Genomic DNA, 19,398 nt, shown 5'->3' with positions numbered 1-19,398 from the left:
TGAAGAGGAACGGAAACGGCACGATAAAGCGATTGAGCAACTACAAGCGGCCCAAGCGCAGTGGGTGAAAGATCGGAAAGCGAAAATTGATTGGCACAACCATCAACGAGAGCTTAAAAGACAAGCTGGCGAAAGTTTAAAAGAGCTCGATGAAGGGATGAGACAGTACTATATCGCGACGATCGAAAAGGCTCCGAAACTCTCCGATTTCTACGTACCCTCGAAGCAACAACAGGATGGTGAATTGACGCTCATCGTAGGATCCCTGGCCCTCTTCGGTTTTGCAGCGTACAAGTACCTGTAACGGCCTTCGCAGCAACGTTTTCGACATGTAATAAATATGTCGAAAGTAAAGCATATCGTTACCGAGAAGGAAGCAGGAAAGCTGAGCCAAATCTACTACACCCCGGAACATCTATGGACTGGGTGCAGGGCGATCAAATTACTCGCTGAGCGGAGCGGTCTATCCAAGGCTAAAGTCACTTACTGACTGACGAGACAGCTGCTATGGCTCTGACATATTCGAGCATTCCATATCCACATTTCACCATCACGAAACCGAACGAAATGCACCAATTTGACTTGCTCTACATGCCCCACGACAAACTCTATGGTAGCACCTACAAGTACATACCCACGGGCATCGATGTAGCATCGAGGTACAAAATAGCTAGACCATTGAGAACCAAAAAGGCTAGCGAAGTCGCTGACATGCTCAAGGACATTTACAAGGCCGGACCTTTACGATATCCGAAGGCCTTCCAGTGCGATAAAAATTCCTTTTGCGTCAAGTCACCCCTAAATCCTTTGAGGCGTGTCCAGTCCGGGGCAGACCTTCCTTTGTAGCGCCTTTTCAACAGCCACAGCGACATTTCGTACGCACAATCATACACCTTTCGCTCTTCCACGTACGGCAAACAGCACGCATCTCCACAGAAGTAGCCCTCGTACACGTACTCACTACCATCACTCATATGGGCAGCCAGGTTTTCTTTAACATAAAAAAGCCTGATTTCATCATATGTTTTGTACTCACCTGTGGAGGGTTGTATCCCATAGGGCACCTGGCTTTGTCGCACAGTTCTACAGAGCACCAGCAACAGAGTACCATTTTATATATCATTCCAGCAACATCTGACTTGACTGCGCATGTGTGAATTATAAGGAAACTCCCCCTACAGAGTGCACTAGAATTTTTTGACTCATTTGCAGCATTTGATGACGTCATCACTCTATAGGGACTTTACCCTACTCAGCACTGCATTGTAGGGACTTACCCCTTGAATTCCATGGCTAAGCACTGTATGGTACCGGATAATGAGGACTTGTTGTGACGTCTGTGCGTGCGCGAGATGTGCATTGCGCTAGAAGGAACATTTCTCTATCTCTAAATGTTTTGCAATGAATAAAGAAAATTCCAAAATCCTGCCCGAGGAATTAATGGAAAAGAAAAGTATTCACATTTAGAGATAAAAGTGGAAGAATTTACAAATAAAAAAAACAATAGAATTAGAATAAAAATCGTCGTTTTGTCATTTTTTTGTGTTTCTAATAAGCACCGCATTTTGATGATGCGCTTATAGTAGGGCGGCGTTTAATAGAGGGCGGCGCTTATGGCGTATTCCAAATTATAGATGCGGCGCTTATTCGAGGGGCGGCGCTAAATAAAGGTAGTTCATTGCGGGCAAAAAAATTGGGGTAATTGAGACATAAACATCGTTCCTTTCTCATCTTACGTGAACAAATGGTAGCCTCTTTCGTTTATAAACATGTGAATTGCATCAGACAAATCATAAAGCCTATTATCCTTTCAGACTGTGTATTAACATATACAATTACACGCCTGTTGTCATACCAAACCCGACTTTTACCTCTTACTACTACTGTTGATCCAGTCGGAAAGTTCTTTCAACGCAGATTGGGGAAAATGGGATCACCAGAGGAGAATAAAATTCCTGCTGCTGCAGAAGGAGAAGTTGTTAAAACAGCAAATCAGTTAAAAAAAGAGGCTAAAAGATTAGCAAAGCTAGAGAAATTTAACAAAAAACAAGAGCAGCAATCAGTACAGAAAAAGAAAGGTGCTGATGAGGTAGGTTGATTTTATAGCTAGACCAAGCCAGCTAGTTGCCCCGATTTCATTTTGAGAATAATGGGCATGCGTGTACTCTTGTGTAGGTAAAAAAGCAGGCCTCACATAGGATAAAATGGCTGTTGAAGATTAGAGATTTTTTAGGTAGCATAAAGGCAGACTCAAATATTTGGTGTTGAGTCATCAATCACCCTATTTTCAGATTGCAATTTTTAATAGAGTCAAAAGAATTGAGCTACAAAAAAATCTTCTATGATTGTTGTCTCTCAACAGCCAGTACCTGCCATTATTATCATGTTTGGCTTTGAAATCCCAGTCAAGACTATCGAGGGTCTTGAGAGCTAGTTTAAAATGGCACACCAGAAGCTCCAATTAAACAAGGTGTGCAAGTTTTTGTAAGTGATCAACCTTTGCAGATATTATTTTGTGATCTGGTCTACTGGTAAATTATTACTAGTACTTGTCTTTCTTGCTTATTGTAGTATTACTTAAAAAATAACAAATATTAATAAAATAATATGTATTACATGCCTCATCAGGAATGGCGTACGATCCATGCGCACACGCCCACACACCATGTTTGAATGTTTCTGTGTGATCTTCGCACGCCAAGAAAGCCTAAATACCTCAGGCAAGCGCTAATTACACACCAAAATAAATAATTTTCTGTTCTTGAAAGTGTAGGGGAATAATATACGTAGGGAAGCATGATTAATTTGTCTATTTTTTTAATTTTCTATTTTTTTCTAAGTTTTCTTTAATTCAAATAATTGAATTGGAATTTGTGTGGCTTTTAAAATAACATTGGTTAAATGACAAGCAAAAAAAACAGTACGTTGCAAAATATACAAGCAAAACATGCATGCTAATATTTAGAGCAGGTGTTACCTTGGTTTTGAATTCAATACTTTTTCTACCTTAACATATGTCCTATGTTCGATATTCAGTATTCCAAATTGTGAAGTGAAGTTGCTAACAACATTTGCTTTCGACAAACTCAAGCAGCATGGAAGGTAATAAGGGAGAACGAAAGATCTTTCGACATTTTTACGTTGGGGCCATGATAAGGTGATAGGGTATAAAACAAGCGAAGTATCTGGTAGAACTTGGTTCACAGAAAAAACAAATGTAGTTACCAAATATAAGGTAAGTACATGATCACCCTCGGCGTGATGTTGTTTTAACGTTTCGCAATGTCGTCGAGTAGACTTTGCTGATTTTTTTATCACTTTGTTTACTTTCAAGGTTGAAAGTCATCTCGCTGGAGAGCTTCACAAATCGGCCATGGATTTAGAAAAGGTAGTGAACGATGGCACTTCAGGAGAACAAACTGGACAAGGAACAAAACAGAATGTAATATTGCAAGTTGGGTTAACACCTCAGCACAAGATTGCTATAAAAAGCTTCTACGCATTACGTGAAACTTAGCGTCAACCCCATCAATGCCCCATAAACATTTCAGCGTTCTTGTGAAATGTCAACAAGAAAATGGTGTTTGTTTAGTGCAAGGCAAAAATAACGACAAAGCTGGTTAGTTTTTTAAATTTTCTAACATTCCTAACGTATTTATTCGGTGATCTGTTGTAACTCAAGTTGCACCTAATTACTGACGTAAGAATAAAAACATTCCCTTAATTGCTTTGGGTTCCAGAATAATAACACAAATTGATAGAAGTATTTCTATTGGAATGAGTAGATACAACACATTCATTATGCGTAGACTATTTTTGGAAATTTTGGGGGAATGGGTAGGAATCATGTGCACAAGTATATAATGCATATCCTGAGCCTTCAGGATATGCACAAATATATAATTCATAACCTGAGCGTCAGGATATGCATTATAGACATCTTCATGCCCTGAGCATCAGGTGCAAGAGACAAATGAGGTGCACTGAGGGTCAGATGCATCAGCTTGTCCTGAGTGTCAGGCAAATGCTAATTATGGTGATTTCTTCCATACCCTGAGCGTCAGGTGTATAAGAGATGCCCTGAGCGTCAGGGGCTTCAACATACCCTAAGCGTCAGGCGCATGTTTCCTATTTACATAATGACTACACTAGAGATGCCCTGAGTGTCAGGTGCATCAACATGTCCTGAGCGTCAGGCACATGCTAATTACTGGTGTTTGTATTCATACCCTGAACGTCGAGTGTATGAGAGATGCCAGGAGTGTCAGGGGCTTCATCATGCCCTGAGCGTCAGGCGCATGTTTGTTATTCACACGATGACTAAACTAGAGTTTCCCTGAACGTCAGGCGCATTGACATGTCCTGAGCATCAGGCACATGCTAATTACTGATGTTCTTATTACACAATGTTTCTACAATGACTTTTATCAACACATTACTTGCCTAAACAGCTGACGAAGGAGGCCTAATACACCCACTAATTAAATTAGAGGCTCCCTACAGACTTGTTCTTTCTACCTATCATACCTGTTTCTGCCTATTTCTACCTAACACGAGCCAAAAGAAATGCCAGGGAAACATTGAGGCAGAAGCAATTTGTCTGGTTGTGTTGTGCTGCGTGCTCAACAGTTGTCTTTAGTTGTCTTTAGTTGCATTAAAGACGTTCATGATATTTCGACTCGATTCCATTGCACCACGGTGATGAATTGAATTGGTATCTTATCCACACTTTGTAGGCGTGTTGATGACATAAAATAAAGAAAAATTAGGTGAAGAAAATCAATTTATAAAAAGGGTGGGAGGTGTAAGGTACATCTGAGATAGATAGATAGAGTGCATAGTTTACATGGCTAGCCTCACTGATATTGAGGTATATACCCTGTCTATTATTTCCAGAAGGGGCCATGTCTTAGATGGAGAGTCCTAGAGTATTTAATGCTCATTTTGAGCTACGCAGACCCAATTAGGGCCAGCGCTCTACTAGACAACTCCCGGCAACATCCAACGGCCCACACAGTGTGCCATCTCCCCAATTTTCCTCACATGGCTTTTGTTAACCCCGGGGCTATGGTAACATTCACTTGCCCATGTTGAATCGCTGTCAAGAGGAATCGAACCCCGTTCTCCCGCACAGAGTACGACAGCTATAACCCTAATCTACGGCGCCACTAACCACTAATCTACTGAAGAAGAACTTGTGCAGTGTGGGATGTTGATTTCTTATATGCAACCATTAATATTCAAGACCTGGGTAGGATCCAGTTCCTTTGCAGGCAAGTGAGACTAATAACCCTGGCAATCTTTAAGATTAGGTCTATAGGTAGAAACCAGCCTCACTGTGCCAGGCTCTACATGACATGTTCAATGACTAAAGTAAACCTAATGTATATTAATCACAATGCTAAAGAACTGTACTTCTGTCACCACAATTAACATGAGAAAAACTTGCAGTTTAGCTCCATTTAATATTTAAAAATATTACAAGTTTTAATCAAAATCTGTAAAAACATTAAAACTAATTACAGCTCGTCCAAAATTTAACAATTTCATTGTTGCAACCTAGACCCCAGGGCCCCGCAACATAGAACACGAAATCAGTTATTCATTTTGCCATCTGATGAGAGAGGAATGGATAGCTGTGGGATCGAGGTTGTGATTTCTTTCATCATCATCATCATCATCATTCTTGGCCTAACGTCCGTTTTCCATGTTAGCATGGGTTGGACGGAATATATTAATGACCCTCTTCCAATCTGATCTAGACTGTGTTAGATCTAAACTCAACTTCCTCTGTATCAAGTCTGTCCTTATAACCTCCTGCCAAGTCTTTCTCGGTCTGCCTCTGGGCTTTGCCACAGGAACTATCAAGTCTCTACACTTTCTTACCCAATTATCCCCCTCCATTCTTTCCAAGTGCCCCAGCTAATTCAATCTTCTTATCTGGATAACATCTTTAATTCTACGGAGACTTAGCCTGCTTCTTAGCTCATCTGAACTCTTTCTGTCTCTCAGACTGGCGTTACACATCCACCTAACCATTCTCATATCATTCCTTTCTAAACGATCAAGATATTCCTGCTTCACTGCCCATGTCTCACTACCGTACAACATAACATTTCTTACACAGGCCTCATACAACCTACCTTTTACCTCAATTGACAGGACTCTGCTAGTCAACAAAGGAAGTAACTCTCTGAACTTTTTCCAAGCAGAACCTATCCTGCAAGTAACACTTCTTCCAACACCCCCTTCACTGCCCAACATATCACCTAAGTAACAGAAATTCTCAACTATTTCTAACAAGCCACTGAAGCTGGAAATACTTCAGTCTCTACAATCTCACCTTTGCAACGCTGCATACAAAACTGAATGTCAGCTGTTAACCTTCCACCAATACTACTGCACTTCTTATGTACCCAATGCATGCAACCCCTTTCCTCCATATTCAACAAGGCCACTTTCCAACTACAAGGTCACACTTGGCTGCAATGCTACTAATCATGACTTTAAACTTTGCTGTGTTTACCTTCAGCCCTTTCTTTTCTAGTCCTTTCTTCCACTTCTCAAACTTTTCAACTAATTCTTCCATCGACTCTGCTATGAGAACCAAATCATCTGCATACAATAGCTCCCATGGACAACCTGTTCTGAACTCCATTGACAGCGCTTCTAAGACTAGAACAAACAACAAAGGACTAAGCACAGAACCCTGATGTACACTAATATTTACACTAAATTCATCACTAAGTGAATCGTTAATCCTGACACGACTTCTAGCATTGCTGTACATAGACTGTACCATCGTAACTAGCCACTTATTCACACCTAATTTTCTCACAGCCCACCAAATAACTTTACGTGGCACTCTATCAAAAGCTTTTTCTAAAATCTACAAAGGCAAAATAGAGATTCTTTCTCTTTCCTAAATACTTTTCCTGAAGCTGTCTGAGTAAAAATATTGCATCTGTAGTGCCACACCCTGGAACAAAACCAAATTGCATCTTATCTGTATCAATTCTTTCTCTAAGTAACTTATCAATCACTCTTTCAATAACTTTCATTACTTGATCAACCAACTTCAAACCTCTATAGTTACCTCTTTCTAATGCATTACCCTTGCCCTTGAATCAATTCACTATTACACTCGACTGCCACTCACTCGGAATAGCACCATCCTTTATAATCTGATTAGCAAGACTTGTAATAAGCTCAACTCCAATATATCCAGATGCTTTTACCATCTCTGCAACAATACCTGAGACTCCTGCAGGCTTGGCAATCTTCAATTTCCTAATAGCCTCCACTACCCATTCTGTCTTGACCTGCATAGCTGACCCTTCTACAACATCATCATCAGACAAATTATCCTCATCCCAATCAAACTCAGTGTTAAGCAACCTCTGATAATAATTCTTTCAAGCTACCCTTTTCTCTTCCTCTGTGCCAGCCAAAACACCTTCATCATTACGTATACACTTCTCACCTACAAAATCTTGATTAGTCTTCTTCATTTGCTTTGCTATCTTGAATACCTCATTGCGCTGGTCTTCCCTTTTTAACACATCTGCAAACCTGTTTCTTTCTGCTTCTGATTTTGCCTTATACATTGCTGTACGAGCACGACGCTTAGCTTCTAAGTAAATATTTTTACTACCACCTGACTTCCACCCTTTCCAAATTTTCTTCTTTTTCTTTATACACTGGTCAACCTCATTATTCCACCACCAGGTCTGTCTATGTCTAGCTGGTCCTTTCGTCCACCCACTGGTATCATCAAAAGCTTCTAGAAGACAATTCTTCAAAGTAGTCCAAGTACTTTCAACATTGTCACTATCACGCTGACCATTGCGGGCTAACTGCTGAACTTTAGCACTAAATTGTCTTGCTACAATCTCTTCCTTCAGCTTCCAGACTTTCCCTCGGCTTCTTTAACACTCTTCAAGATAATTTCTTGAACTCTTGCATTTCCAAATCGTTCAATCTGCGAAAAGTCTAAAATCTAATATCACTATTATTACTATCATATATCATTTTGTATTTTCAGCATGCAAATTCATCCATACTATTGCTGACGTGATGTGTGAAAAAGTTGCCGCTGTTATTGCTGGAAAACACTTTATGGCTGTCCTATCTGATGGTTCCCAAGCTCGTAGAAATGGGAATGAGAAAGAGCTGGTACTGGTACGTACTGAAAAAGAGGGGCTTCCTGTGTATTACATGGTCTCTCTTCAGGTTTCGGTGGCTGTGATGCTGGTAGTCTGAAAACGGGTTTAGACAGTGTATTTGAAAGCAGAAACGTACCATTAGACGATTGTTAGACAAAGCTCGTATAAGTGACGACATATGGAGCAAATTTGAACATGGGTATCTACCATGGGGCATTAACAATGGTGGCCAAGGAGCATCCTTTGCTTGTGTTGATCCACTGTGTGAATCACTGGCTTGAGTTTGCAATTAAAGATGCAATCAAAGATCTACCGAAATTTATTGAATGCGATTCCTTCTACAATCTTTTACTAAAAATTCACGGTACACGCTTCATAAGCCATCGAAGACGTAGATTTGCAAAGTTGTTTCATAAACTAGGACCTGGAGGGGGTCAAGTACCACCCAAAAAGGGAAAAGTTTCTGTTAGCACCATGTTATGGCTTAGGTATTTAAGCTTCAGAAAAGGTATGGTGAACCCTTTAAGGCTCTCCATCTTGGGTGCTTTGACACACTTTCTTGTTGAATGTTTCTGAATAAGCAGGCTACCTTAGATAGTGTATTTGAGTATAAATGTACCTTATTAGGATTACATTATAATTTTAAATAAATTTCGGTAGATATTCTGCTGCACCCTCCATTGCAGAGCTGAAAAACTAATCAAAAATTTTGATTTTTGCAATATGTTTGTAATTTTTTTTCAAAAAAAATTAACCAATATGACAAAAATAAAAAAAAACTCTACTAATCAGTAATCATTCTCATTATCGTTTTTAGTCACTTTCGGGGTTACTGTCAATTTCCACGTCACTGCCAAACTCTGATTCGTAATCGTTCTCCTCCTCCTAAAGTTATTCCAAAGCCTCCGGGAATGCCTTGTCAAGCCAATAAATTTGACCCTCCCCTGTTCCTATCCATGTTCTTTTATATTTGGGAATTCAGCTTTAGGATCAACAGCTCTCCTCCACAAGTATGCCACAGCATGTGCCCTTTTGCAATGCCACTTTAAAACTTGCTTGCAAGGTGGTAGTGTTGCAAGATCGATTATTTTATTTTATTTTCTATGCTTTTGATTGAAGAGTTGCCATTGTGCGTCATCTACACTTTTCAATTTTTGACTGTATAGGAAACAGACATATTCTTCCAGCTGCTTGAACAAGTCTCCTGATAACTTTTCATCAGAACCAAGATCAGCAAACGATGCTTCAAACCTTTGATATTTTTCAAGAATTTTCCAACAGATGGCTTTTCCTTTTTTTGAAAAAAGGAAGATAAATAATCATTGCCTGTAAAAGCATGCAAACCAATCAATGCTGAACATCTTGATAACGATAAATCAATTGCTCCAAGGAAAATGTGTTTCCTGCTTTTTTCACATCAACTGTCAACAATTACCCTATCTTTTTCATTGACTAAAAGTGACAACAATATGATGATGTCTGTGTCGCCTTGAGGGATTGTTGTAAGTACTCCACAGCATGTGCCACAACTTTTGTATCAGCTTCTTCCTGTGTACTTAGCAACCTGTCAAACTCAAAAATTCCTGACGAAGTAACTAACTTGCATTCATCTTCTCTTGAAAGCACAAGGGTGTTGCATTTCATGGCTTCCAAGGCTTGCAGTGTCTGGAAAATGAGTTGTATAAGTCTTGTTTAAGATGGTATCTAGATTAAGAAAATGTTGAATTTGACAGATACCTGTTGTTTTAGCATCTCTTTTAGTCACCTGTTCTCCATGCTGATCTATCAAAATTCGTAATGGGTATTGTTCTTGCCCTTGCACTGACAATCCAGTGTGCTTCAGCATGTCTATTAAGCCAGGGAATTTAGTTTTAATAACCCGCATTGTCTCCACGTAAAAGCTTCCATAATGAGTGTAATTTGTCTTGTTAAGTGCAAGGTAGAACGGAATAAAATATTCCCAAGCATAGAATCGCAATGCAAAATCGTTTTCTTGAACCGCTGTGTGAATTAAATGCTGCATTCTGAGCTGTTTTACCAAGAAAACCATTTCTAACACTTTCACGGTCATTTCATGGTGTGTAGAACATTTGCAGAACTTGTGAAGACATCCACGGTGAGCTCATCGTCAACAGACACAGAAAATTCATTTTCATAGGGAACTTTTTGTTAGTATCGTGAATAAATCTTTGCAATAACAACCTTTCCATCGCCTTACTGACAGCTAAAAATATCAATTCATAAATATTAAAGACCATGCCTTTTAAACACACACTGATCCAAATGCCCTTATTGAAAAAACGCTTTTTGCATAAACTAGAAATCGAAATAGATTTTATGTTTTATCGACCATCGTTAGACTGTTTTTTCGTAAATGCCCGATAACAAGATTGGTGATACCGCAGCTCCTTTGCAACCAGATCAAGATCTTTTATTTCGAAAAACAATGATGGTATCTTTTCTTCAGTTAATGTTTCAATCTGCTTCGCAGCAGTCAAAGTTGTTACGACTTTCGGAAACTCATCTTTTTTAGATCGTTGGATTCTATATTTTCTGCTGATGAAGCATTCCTTGGGAAATAATCTAACTGAGCTTTGTTCTCCTATGGATCGGTCACTTCCTCCTCCTATGGATCGGTCACTTCCTCCACTCGAGTTCTTTGCCGCGGAACAGCTTTATGTAGTTCTTGATTTAAGCAATCGATAGAGAGTATCGAGGTAAATCTAGGAAAAAGTATGCATGCCTTGCATACATTTAGAAAGAAAATCAGTGTTGTTGTAGTCTAACTCATAGTATAAAAAGACTCACTTCTTGTCGCATGGTACTGAATGTACACCGTGAATGTTATGATCAATAATTTTAGGTACACCAAGGTATTGCTCCTTATGGTGATTTTCTCCTTCCAACAATTCCCCAGTACACTTTGCTTCTGTGATTCATTTTACGTTTTCACTGTCAAGAGGTTTAACTTTGATGTAAGAACAATTTTGATTATCGTAACGTATTATGCATTTCATATGCATGTCATTTTGCAGTATCTACGTTTGTAAAAGAGAAAGCAAACATGTAAATTGAGAAAAACACATTCACAAGACCTTGAAAAAAACTCTAATATTGAAACAAATAGAATAAGTAACCTACAACGATGCTGGTGTTTTTTTGGTAGTAAGTAGTACATAAATTAATTTTTTTATTTGGTTCTGTTAAGCAACAAATTAACTATATGCACATGTGAAAACAGTAAAATGTAAAAAAGAGTCAAACTCTGATCTGTTGAACTATTGATAATTAGAAATCTTAAGAAATTACCAGCAGCTTTTATGTGTAAACAGGTAAAAAAAAATAAAAAAATAAATAAATACAGAATAATGTTGGCCAGCGTAAATATGCCTCAAATCTACATAAACTAAGTTTAATACAGACAACTTGGTTATTAAATTGCACTGCAATTTAAGGAAGTACAATGGTCTGACATATTTAAAATAGTAGATGTTATCTCAAAATGCTGTTACCATTTTTGTTTTCATGTTTGATTTTTTTGCGAAGTTTCACATAAGTATGACAGAAATTAAGAATTCTGGTTACTCTTTGGGCTCTACAATGGAGGGTGCAGCAGAATATCTAACGAAATTTATTTAAAATCATATTGTTATCCTAATAAGGTACATTTATACTCAAATACGCTATCTAAGGTAGCCGACTTATTCAGAAACATGGGATGCTGAAACAAGTATTTCAACAAGAAATTGTGTCAAAGCACCCAAGATGAAGAGCCTTGGAGGGTTCACCCTCCGGAGTTAAGCCATACCATACCCTATCTGAAGCTCCAATACCTAAGCCATAACATGGTGCTAACAGAAATTTTATCCTTTCTGGGTGGTACTTGACCCCCTTCATGGCTTGGTCTATCATATTTGGCCAGCCTTAATCACAACATGCTTAAATGCCTTAGCCAGAGATTGTGGTTGTCGCTCTGAAATAAGAGCACAAGTACTGGGGATTTTATGAAAGTTGAATTCATATGCCTTTCTATGTCAAACAGCAGCCTACATGGACATATTGGAGTGCATATCACCCCTTTTGTTAGTTTTCAAAAAAAGTTTGTTGCTGGCTTATGAAATAAAACCAGCTGTCTAACAGACAATTTTGATGCTGGAAGAAATGAAAAACGAAGACGACACAATAAACAGTTTTCTGAGAAAGTTCAATCTACGTGATGAAGGTAACCTTGTAACTGTCGTGTCCGAATACCCAAGGGCAGGTCATGAACAAAGAAAAACTGAGAACCTTAAATTCATTGGTATAGAATTAAACATGACAAATGCTACCGAAACCGCGTGTCAAGATGCCCTAGGAGGAGTGAGGCAATCGAAACTATCATCCCACTGATAAAGGATCGTTTCTCATCTTTTCTTACCAACAACAACATATTTAAAAGTATGATGTGGGTGAAGCCACAATACTGGGAAGAAGATTTTTCAGCACTTTAACAACTTTACTTTCAGATCAACGTTTGAGTATAAAGCACGCCACCATGGAAGACGCCTTGATAATCGCCTGAAACAACACTATTTGGACGGAGGGAGAAAAAGAGGAAATACTAAAAGCTGCAGTGGAAAAGTACATTTCAAAACTTAGGACAACAAAACTTGCAGATAACTCCCAGAGAAAGCACCCCGTGTTACAGAAGCAATCTCTGATGAGACCGATGAGAGTGAAACTGACAATGATAATTCGAGTGATAATAGTTCAAGTGATTGTTAGCACGATGACAACAGTTTTTTTCTGACGATGAATAAGTTGAGAGGGTGTTAGGATAAGCGTATCCCACCCTGTTTATATTATTTTTCCTGAATAGTATTGACGAAAAGCCTTGCTGTGTTAAACATATATAATCTTTATCACGGAGGAGGGTGTTACGACGAAAAAAAATTTTAAGATTTTGTTTAACCATGTAACTACTTTTATGATAACAAAGTTGGCGTCTAATATTTTTTGCTTGGAGCCCTTTCTTTGTTTGAGTTAAAAAAATACTAAAAATACTGAATAGAAAAATAATGAATAATGAACGCATCGTACACTTTAGTTTTGTCGCAACAAATTACCTGCTTTTTAAAACATGTCAAAATTAGTGTTGCTGTATACGAGTTCTATGATTACTCGAGAAAAAAAATGGAACAAAAATGAGCACACAGCATTGCACGCCATTGAAAATTGCTAGCACGCCAGCATTTTTCTTCCTGATGAGGCCTGTATTATATATTTTTTTATATTCCTTTAACAACTAATCCTTAAATAAAAAAATGCTTAATGTTGAACAAATGTTTTTACGATGATCAATAAAAACTTGCAATTGTGATGACCGGAAATTTTGTGCCTGTGAAAGTCAACCCTGGAATGGAGTGACACTTTAATAATTTAAATTAACAGTTTAAGTGATGGAAAAAAAGAGTGATCACACATGAACTCAGGAATTCCTCATCACAATGTTTTTTGTTTATAACAACAACAAAAATATTAGAAACCCTTTAAATAAACGAATGTGCATACAATACACATGTTCACAGTTTATGATATGTAGTAATACACATAGTAGTTGTTTCAAAAGACAATGCAGCGCTGCTATGAGAAAATCTGTGCGGAGGCTACTGCGCAGGAATGGAAGAAAACAACAATAAACACATTTGTCAGCCCACAGCAGTGGGTATTTTTGGTAAAAAGGAAGGTCGTTGTTGTACAGATAACTTGAGTTGGATAAAATAAGGGTATGTTATTTTTACTCAACTGTGAAATTCACTGAACTGTTCCCATGCATGAATTTCACCACAGCTATTTTCCAAAGAAATTTAAAACAATACAGAACTTGTAGCTGGCTAGATATGTTCAGTTTCTTAAAACTGATCTATCACTAAATTTATAATGCATTGATAATGTGCTTATGCATATATTTTTTAATAAAATGTAAAGTTTTTCTTAGTATATTACTAAGTACGTTTTTAGATATTTTGGCATATTTCTTTAAAATAATAATGACAAACAAGAGACAGACAAGAGCTATTTGAAAATCAGATGTTCCATGGAGTGTTGGGTTCACAGTGATTTATTAAAAGTCTCAAACGAAAAATGAAACAGTTGTATTGACTGGGGATAGTATATTTGGTTGGGTTGTTGACTCTGATTTTCCAAGAAATTTAAAGGGGGATTTGGCTATTGTATGTGTGGAAAGTTGTGCTTGCCATATTCATCTATTTCATTATTTATTATTATTATTATTCAATAAACAGCCATAGGCTGCTAACAAGTATCTAAAGATTTTCACGGTAGAGATGATAAAATCTGGTTAAAGTCCCCAGAATATATGTCACTGTTGTTTCCTGTGGTATTTGTTAAATGCATTGTATAAGTACCATGTGAAAAATTTTCATTATATATATTCATTACTGCCTCTGCACCTTTGCCATGTCCCTGTTTGTAGATTATTTTTAAAAACCATGCCCTTTACGTAACATATGCATAATGTTGATGCAATTTTAGAGGACTTTTTTTAGAGATTTGTTGGGTAATTTACCTCGCGTTTTTCGTTCTTGGATGAAGTGAGGACAATAATACTTTTTTTTAAATTTATAATAAACTTTTTTACCTGAGCATCCCATGATAAGCGATCTTACAGTTCCAAAATTAAGACAAAAAGAGAAAAGAAACATTAATTTCTGAAGTCGGGGGACGATTTAACCAGTGAACCCCTGAACACTGGAGACTCGAAAGCCTTTATCTTGACTTCATTCGTTACGAAAATTGTATCATGTATATATGTTAATCTCTTTTTATCTACTTGTGGTGCTTAATTAATATAACAAAATTCTATTTTTTTTTTAGGTTCGTATATATATTTGAAGATAACTATTTATAGAAAGTGTTTCATTATAGTTTTACAAATAGAGATCGTCCTCGCTGTCCCAGCTCTCGTCACTTGAACAACTATCATCATCTGAGCGATCATCATCAGTTATATTATCGATACGGTTTGGTTCTGACGTATTCACCGTTCAACACTGGAGTTTGATCCGGATATGCTGAGAATCAAAGAGACGAGAAGGCTCACGTTGGGAAATGATTCTCTTTTGTATGTCAACACCGACTTCCACATGTCGCGTACTGCCATTTTATTGTAGTGAGTCGCTGCGTGTATTTTGAACTTTTTCCATTCGACCAATGATCGGTTCAAGTCGAATCCTCCATACACAAGGGGCTTGGCGAAATGATTATGTAGAAGAATTATTTCCCGATTACCGTAATCTCTATCAGATTCCCAATATTCCATGTCGATGAATCTCATTGATGTATACAATTCCTTGTCCCTCTTATAATCACAAAAGCGCTCCTTGAGAACTTTAATCAGTGACTCGCACAACTTTTTTTTCAGAGCTCGAACAACATCAATGGCATGGTCTTGATTGATTTTATTAGTTTGGAATTTTACGGTGACGAAGGTTTTATCTTTTTTCCGCTTTTCCCCAGCTTTAATGAATTGACCCTCTAATGCTCCACTCAACCAATTCTGATCACCCGCTTTGGTACTAACACTGTAACGTCCAACATAACTGTCCAAAAACTCCAAATCACCCCCAATTTCGTCAATGTTTTCATTCAGTTCAGAAGTTGTTTGGTCGATAATCGAATTGACTGAGTAAGGTAAAAGATCAATCGATTCAAATATTTTTGAGACAGGAACAACCATTTCAAGCATATCGAGGTAAGTTGCTATAGTCAACAAAAATTCATAGGATTTGAACTTTTTAAGAAGGCCTGAAACTTTCGCTTTCGTAGTAGCATTACTCCCTTTATCGTCCGCGATGTAATTTTCGTATGCTGTTATGTACGCTGGCCATGATTCAAGGATATTCTGAAATCCCCGCCTACGATGCCCAACAAACCTTGTTCCTGTGATCTTCGATATGTTATAGTATGTGATACCTAACGCCTTTGCACATTCTGCAACTTCAGATTTTAGTTTGCCACTATTTCGCAAGAGATAAAAATTTGTTGTGTAGAACTGATCAACCTCGTTCAGCTTGTTTATATTTAATGCTTCCTTAACTGCGAGTTCTATGCGGTGGTTTGCACAGTGAATCATCAACATCCATGGTCGCCCCTGATCCTTCATCTGCGTCAAAACACCCTTGTATTTACCAAAGTTAACACTGGCTTCGTCCACCGTACAACTGACAACCTTTTTAGTGAAGCTCTCTTGGTCCATCAAAAGCGCACTATTGTCGTCACGGAAAATACTTTCAATACCGGCAACAATCGAACAAGCATCACCCCCACCGAACCTAGCCACTTCCAGCAAACTCGCAACCACCTAAACTGGAACACCACTCCTCTCAGTTCTCACTAAAACAAGTTCTTTTTCCCTTCCAGTTTTTCTGGCTTGGCTACCATCTGATAGAATCGACATAAAATAACCACTTGCAAGTACAACTGCACATTTTTCCCTGACAGCCTCAGCTATGCAATGAACAAACTCACGTCCAGAACGACCGTCTTCTTTCCTCTCTATGAGTCGCACACCATTCTCCTTGCAGCATTTAACCTGAAAAGTCAGATAGATAAAACAATAATGGTCGTACTCAAACAATACTCGAACATGGTTTCTACCTATTTCGAAAACTTTAAACATATTTATAAGGGCAACTTACCAAAACACCAAAGTGTTTGTGTGGCATTGTCGGTTCCATCGCCATGTGATACGCACATTTGATAAACTTCGTATATGCCTCAGCCGCGGATTTTGCGTTTGCTGATTCAATAGTCGTTTGGATCTATGAAATATGAAGTGAACGTAATTGTGTTAGAGTAAAAGTAAATAAAACTTGAAAAACCCTATTTTGTAGAAACAAACCTTGTCAACGCTAGCTCCCGTCTTAACACATGTGATTGATGGTAATCGATCTTCCTTTGGTTTACTTTTCTCACACGATAGTGCGAGAGAATGACCTTCGCCGGAAATATGTCGCGTAACAGAGTGTTTTGTTACGAAACTTGTCCCATCAATATATGTCAGGACAGCTTCCTTCACTGGTCCCTTGCAATTCGGATGCTGAAGAATAGCAGGCTTGTTTTTCGCACAAAGTTTGCACCAAATGAAGTTAACAAATCTATTTCCATTTTCTTCTAAAGTTTTATGTCCGATAATATCATCAATACCCCATTTCATGAAAGTAGATAATTGGATTTTGTTCCCTTTGATACTTTTTTTTGACGAAGACATGTTGCGATAATGAATTCACATAAATATAGCAATCGAGTTTTCAAAACATACGATCCTGCTGTATTCTATTCTATTTTAGAATAACGTTTCGAACGCTCTCACCCAGGGATGTTCCCATAACAAAACTATTTTTGAATGAATGGAGAAACAGGGAGATGGAGTGTTATGTAAAACAAAAGAAATACATTACTCATTTTCTTGTTTATTACAAGAACAGGTTCCACATAAATACGCGTGGTGTGATCAACAAAACAAATTACAAGTCTTGTTACACAACTATAGAAAAAAACGACATTTGATAACTGAAAGTACGAAAACAAAAGAAATATATTGCATTCACAAACAAAGAGAATCAATCATAATTGTTACGTTACAAAAACATCGTTTGACCATGTGACTATAAACATCATCCACTTCTAACTTTTTCATGTCGATGTATCTTCGTACGATTCCGATTTCAGCATGTCGGGGTCTGGTAACAAAGTAGATTCACAAAACGGAATATCTAAAGGTCATTACTGGAACGATATGTTTTCGCTTCGCACCTAACGTGAATGGTTGGTCAGTTTATGATTAGTAAAATGAACTACTCTATCTAAAATAGAAAATACAATCTCAGGAATTTAGGATATTATCGCTCAGCTACATAACATGGAATCAATCTAGGCGAGTGAAAAATCACTCCACAGAGGCCTCATATTTCAGAATTAGGCGCGTGTTTGCGTGCGCGGGAGCGATCGAGCGCCTCTTATTGATAGGCCTGAATTATAACATAAATATAAAACATTGTATTTTATATAATATATATTAAATTCTTAATAAACTCTTTTATAACTATTAAAATCTTTCCTACCAACATTTGAAGTACCTGCAGACAGCAGTTTATTTATGAAGTATGGCTTGTTTGTTGAATTGTTGGTAAATTTCGATGGATTTTTCCACAGGCTTTAGGCGACTAATGTTTTTAATGATTCTACAACTATGATTTTTGTAGCCACAAAATTGACTGCTTTCAAGAAAAGTACAGTCTTTTTTATATATACACAATGCCAAATTTAAACAATTGGCCTCAAAATTGCCAAATTTTAAAACAATTACTAAACAATTTTCATGTGGTAAATAAATAGTCAAAAATAGTGCCAGTTTAAGTCTTAAGCATAGTTTGTCAGAGATAAAATCCTTGCAACTTTAACTTATGGTGGCAATTTAAATAAATATTTTGCAAATTTTAATGTTCTGACATTAAACGCTCATTTTTAAATAATTTGGAAATAAGCAATACACCCGTATAATCTTACAAACAATTTTTTGGCGTTTTTTCCTAAGTAACTAAATGTTTCCAAACTAAATGTTTGGAGCGAAGTGGAAAAAGTCAAATTGTGTAAAAAAAGGGTATTTCATGTTGCATGAAATTTTTATTATTGTCTTGTTATTTTTTGGAAGAGAAATAACATATCTTTTTTATTTATTGATGAACTTTAAACAAGCAACAATACGTCATTTTGAGAACATCTATACTTTAAAGAAGAGAACTGCACAATTTTGGGTATAAATTGTAGGAGTTGTTCCTCACAAAAACCTTCAAAGTTTTATCGCAAAATTTTATTCCACGTCAAAATGTATTGAAATAAGCTAATCAGGAAAGTCAATTCTTGCAAATGTTTAGTTATTTCTTTGGTAAGATATATTTTCCTTTATATCACTTTATTATCCTTATTGTTCTTGTGTAATGACACTTGAATCAATGCAAATAATGATTTTTCTTTGATGGCGACTTTATACACTATTATAAGACCTCCTGGAACAAATAAGAAGTTACATCTCAAAAAATCATCAAAATTATATTCGCTAAATTTTTTTTTCTTAAAAAATTTTAAAACTGGTCATTTTCGGAAATTTTTTTAAAAAGGTTAATTCATTAAAGTATCAAGGTTTCCATGAGCTCAGAAAACTTTCATTTTC

The 19,398-nt window shown here is 37.3% G+C and overlaps 1 protein-coding gene and 1 long non-coding RNA gene across 2 annotated transcripts in view; both read left to right on the top strand.

Moving 5' to 3' along the window:
* The first annotated feature begins 1,704 nt into the window (after positions 1 to 1,704).
* Positions 1,705 to 19,398, top strand: part of LOC130612303 (valine--tRNA ligase-like) — a 50,217-nt gene continuing 32,523 nt past the window's right edge. Inside the window, exon 1 of the mRNA XM_057433615.1 lies at positions 1,705 to 2,089. Within this exon, the coding sequence (XP_057289598.1) occupies positions 1,745 to 2,089 (345 nt within the window). The 5' untranslated portion in view covers positions 1,705 to 1,744. The remainder of the gene's footprint in view (positions 2,090 to 19,398) is intronic.
* LOC130612304 (uncharacterized) lies at positions 3,515 to 16,549 on the top strand. Its single transcript, XR_008975430.1, has 2 exons — positions 3,515 to 15,336; positions 15,589 to 16,549. It is a non-coding gene; the product is annotated as an uncharacterized LOC130612304 (long non-coding RNA).

This window comes from Hydractinia symbiolongicarpus, chromosome 10 (assembly GCF_029227915.1).
Source record: "Hydractinia symbiolongicarpus strain clone_291-10 chromosome 10, HSymV2.1, whole genome shotgun sequence".
NCBI lineage: Eukaryota > Metazoa > Cnidaria > Hydrozoa > Anthoathecata > Hydractiniidae > Hydractinia > Hydractinia symbiolongicarpus.
Note: the sequence above shows the minus strand (reverse complement) of the source record. Positions and strands in the feature narration are given on the sequence as shown.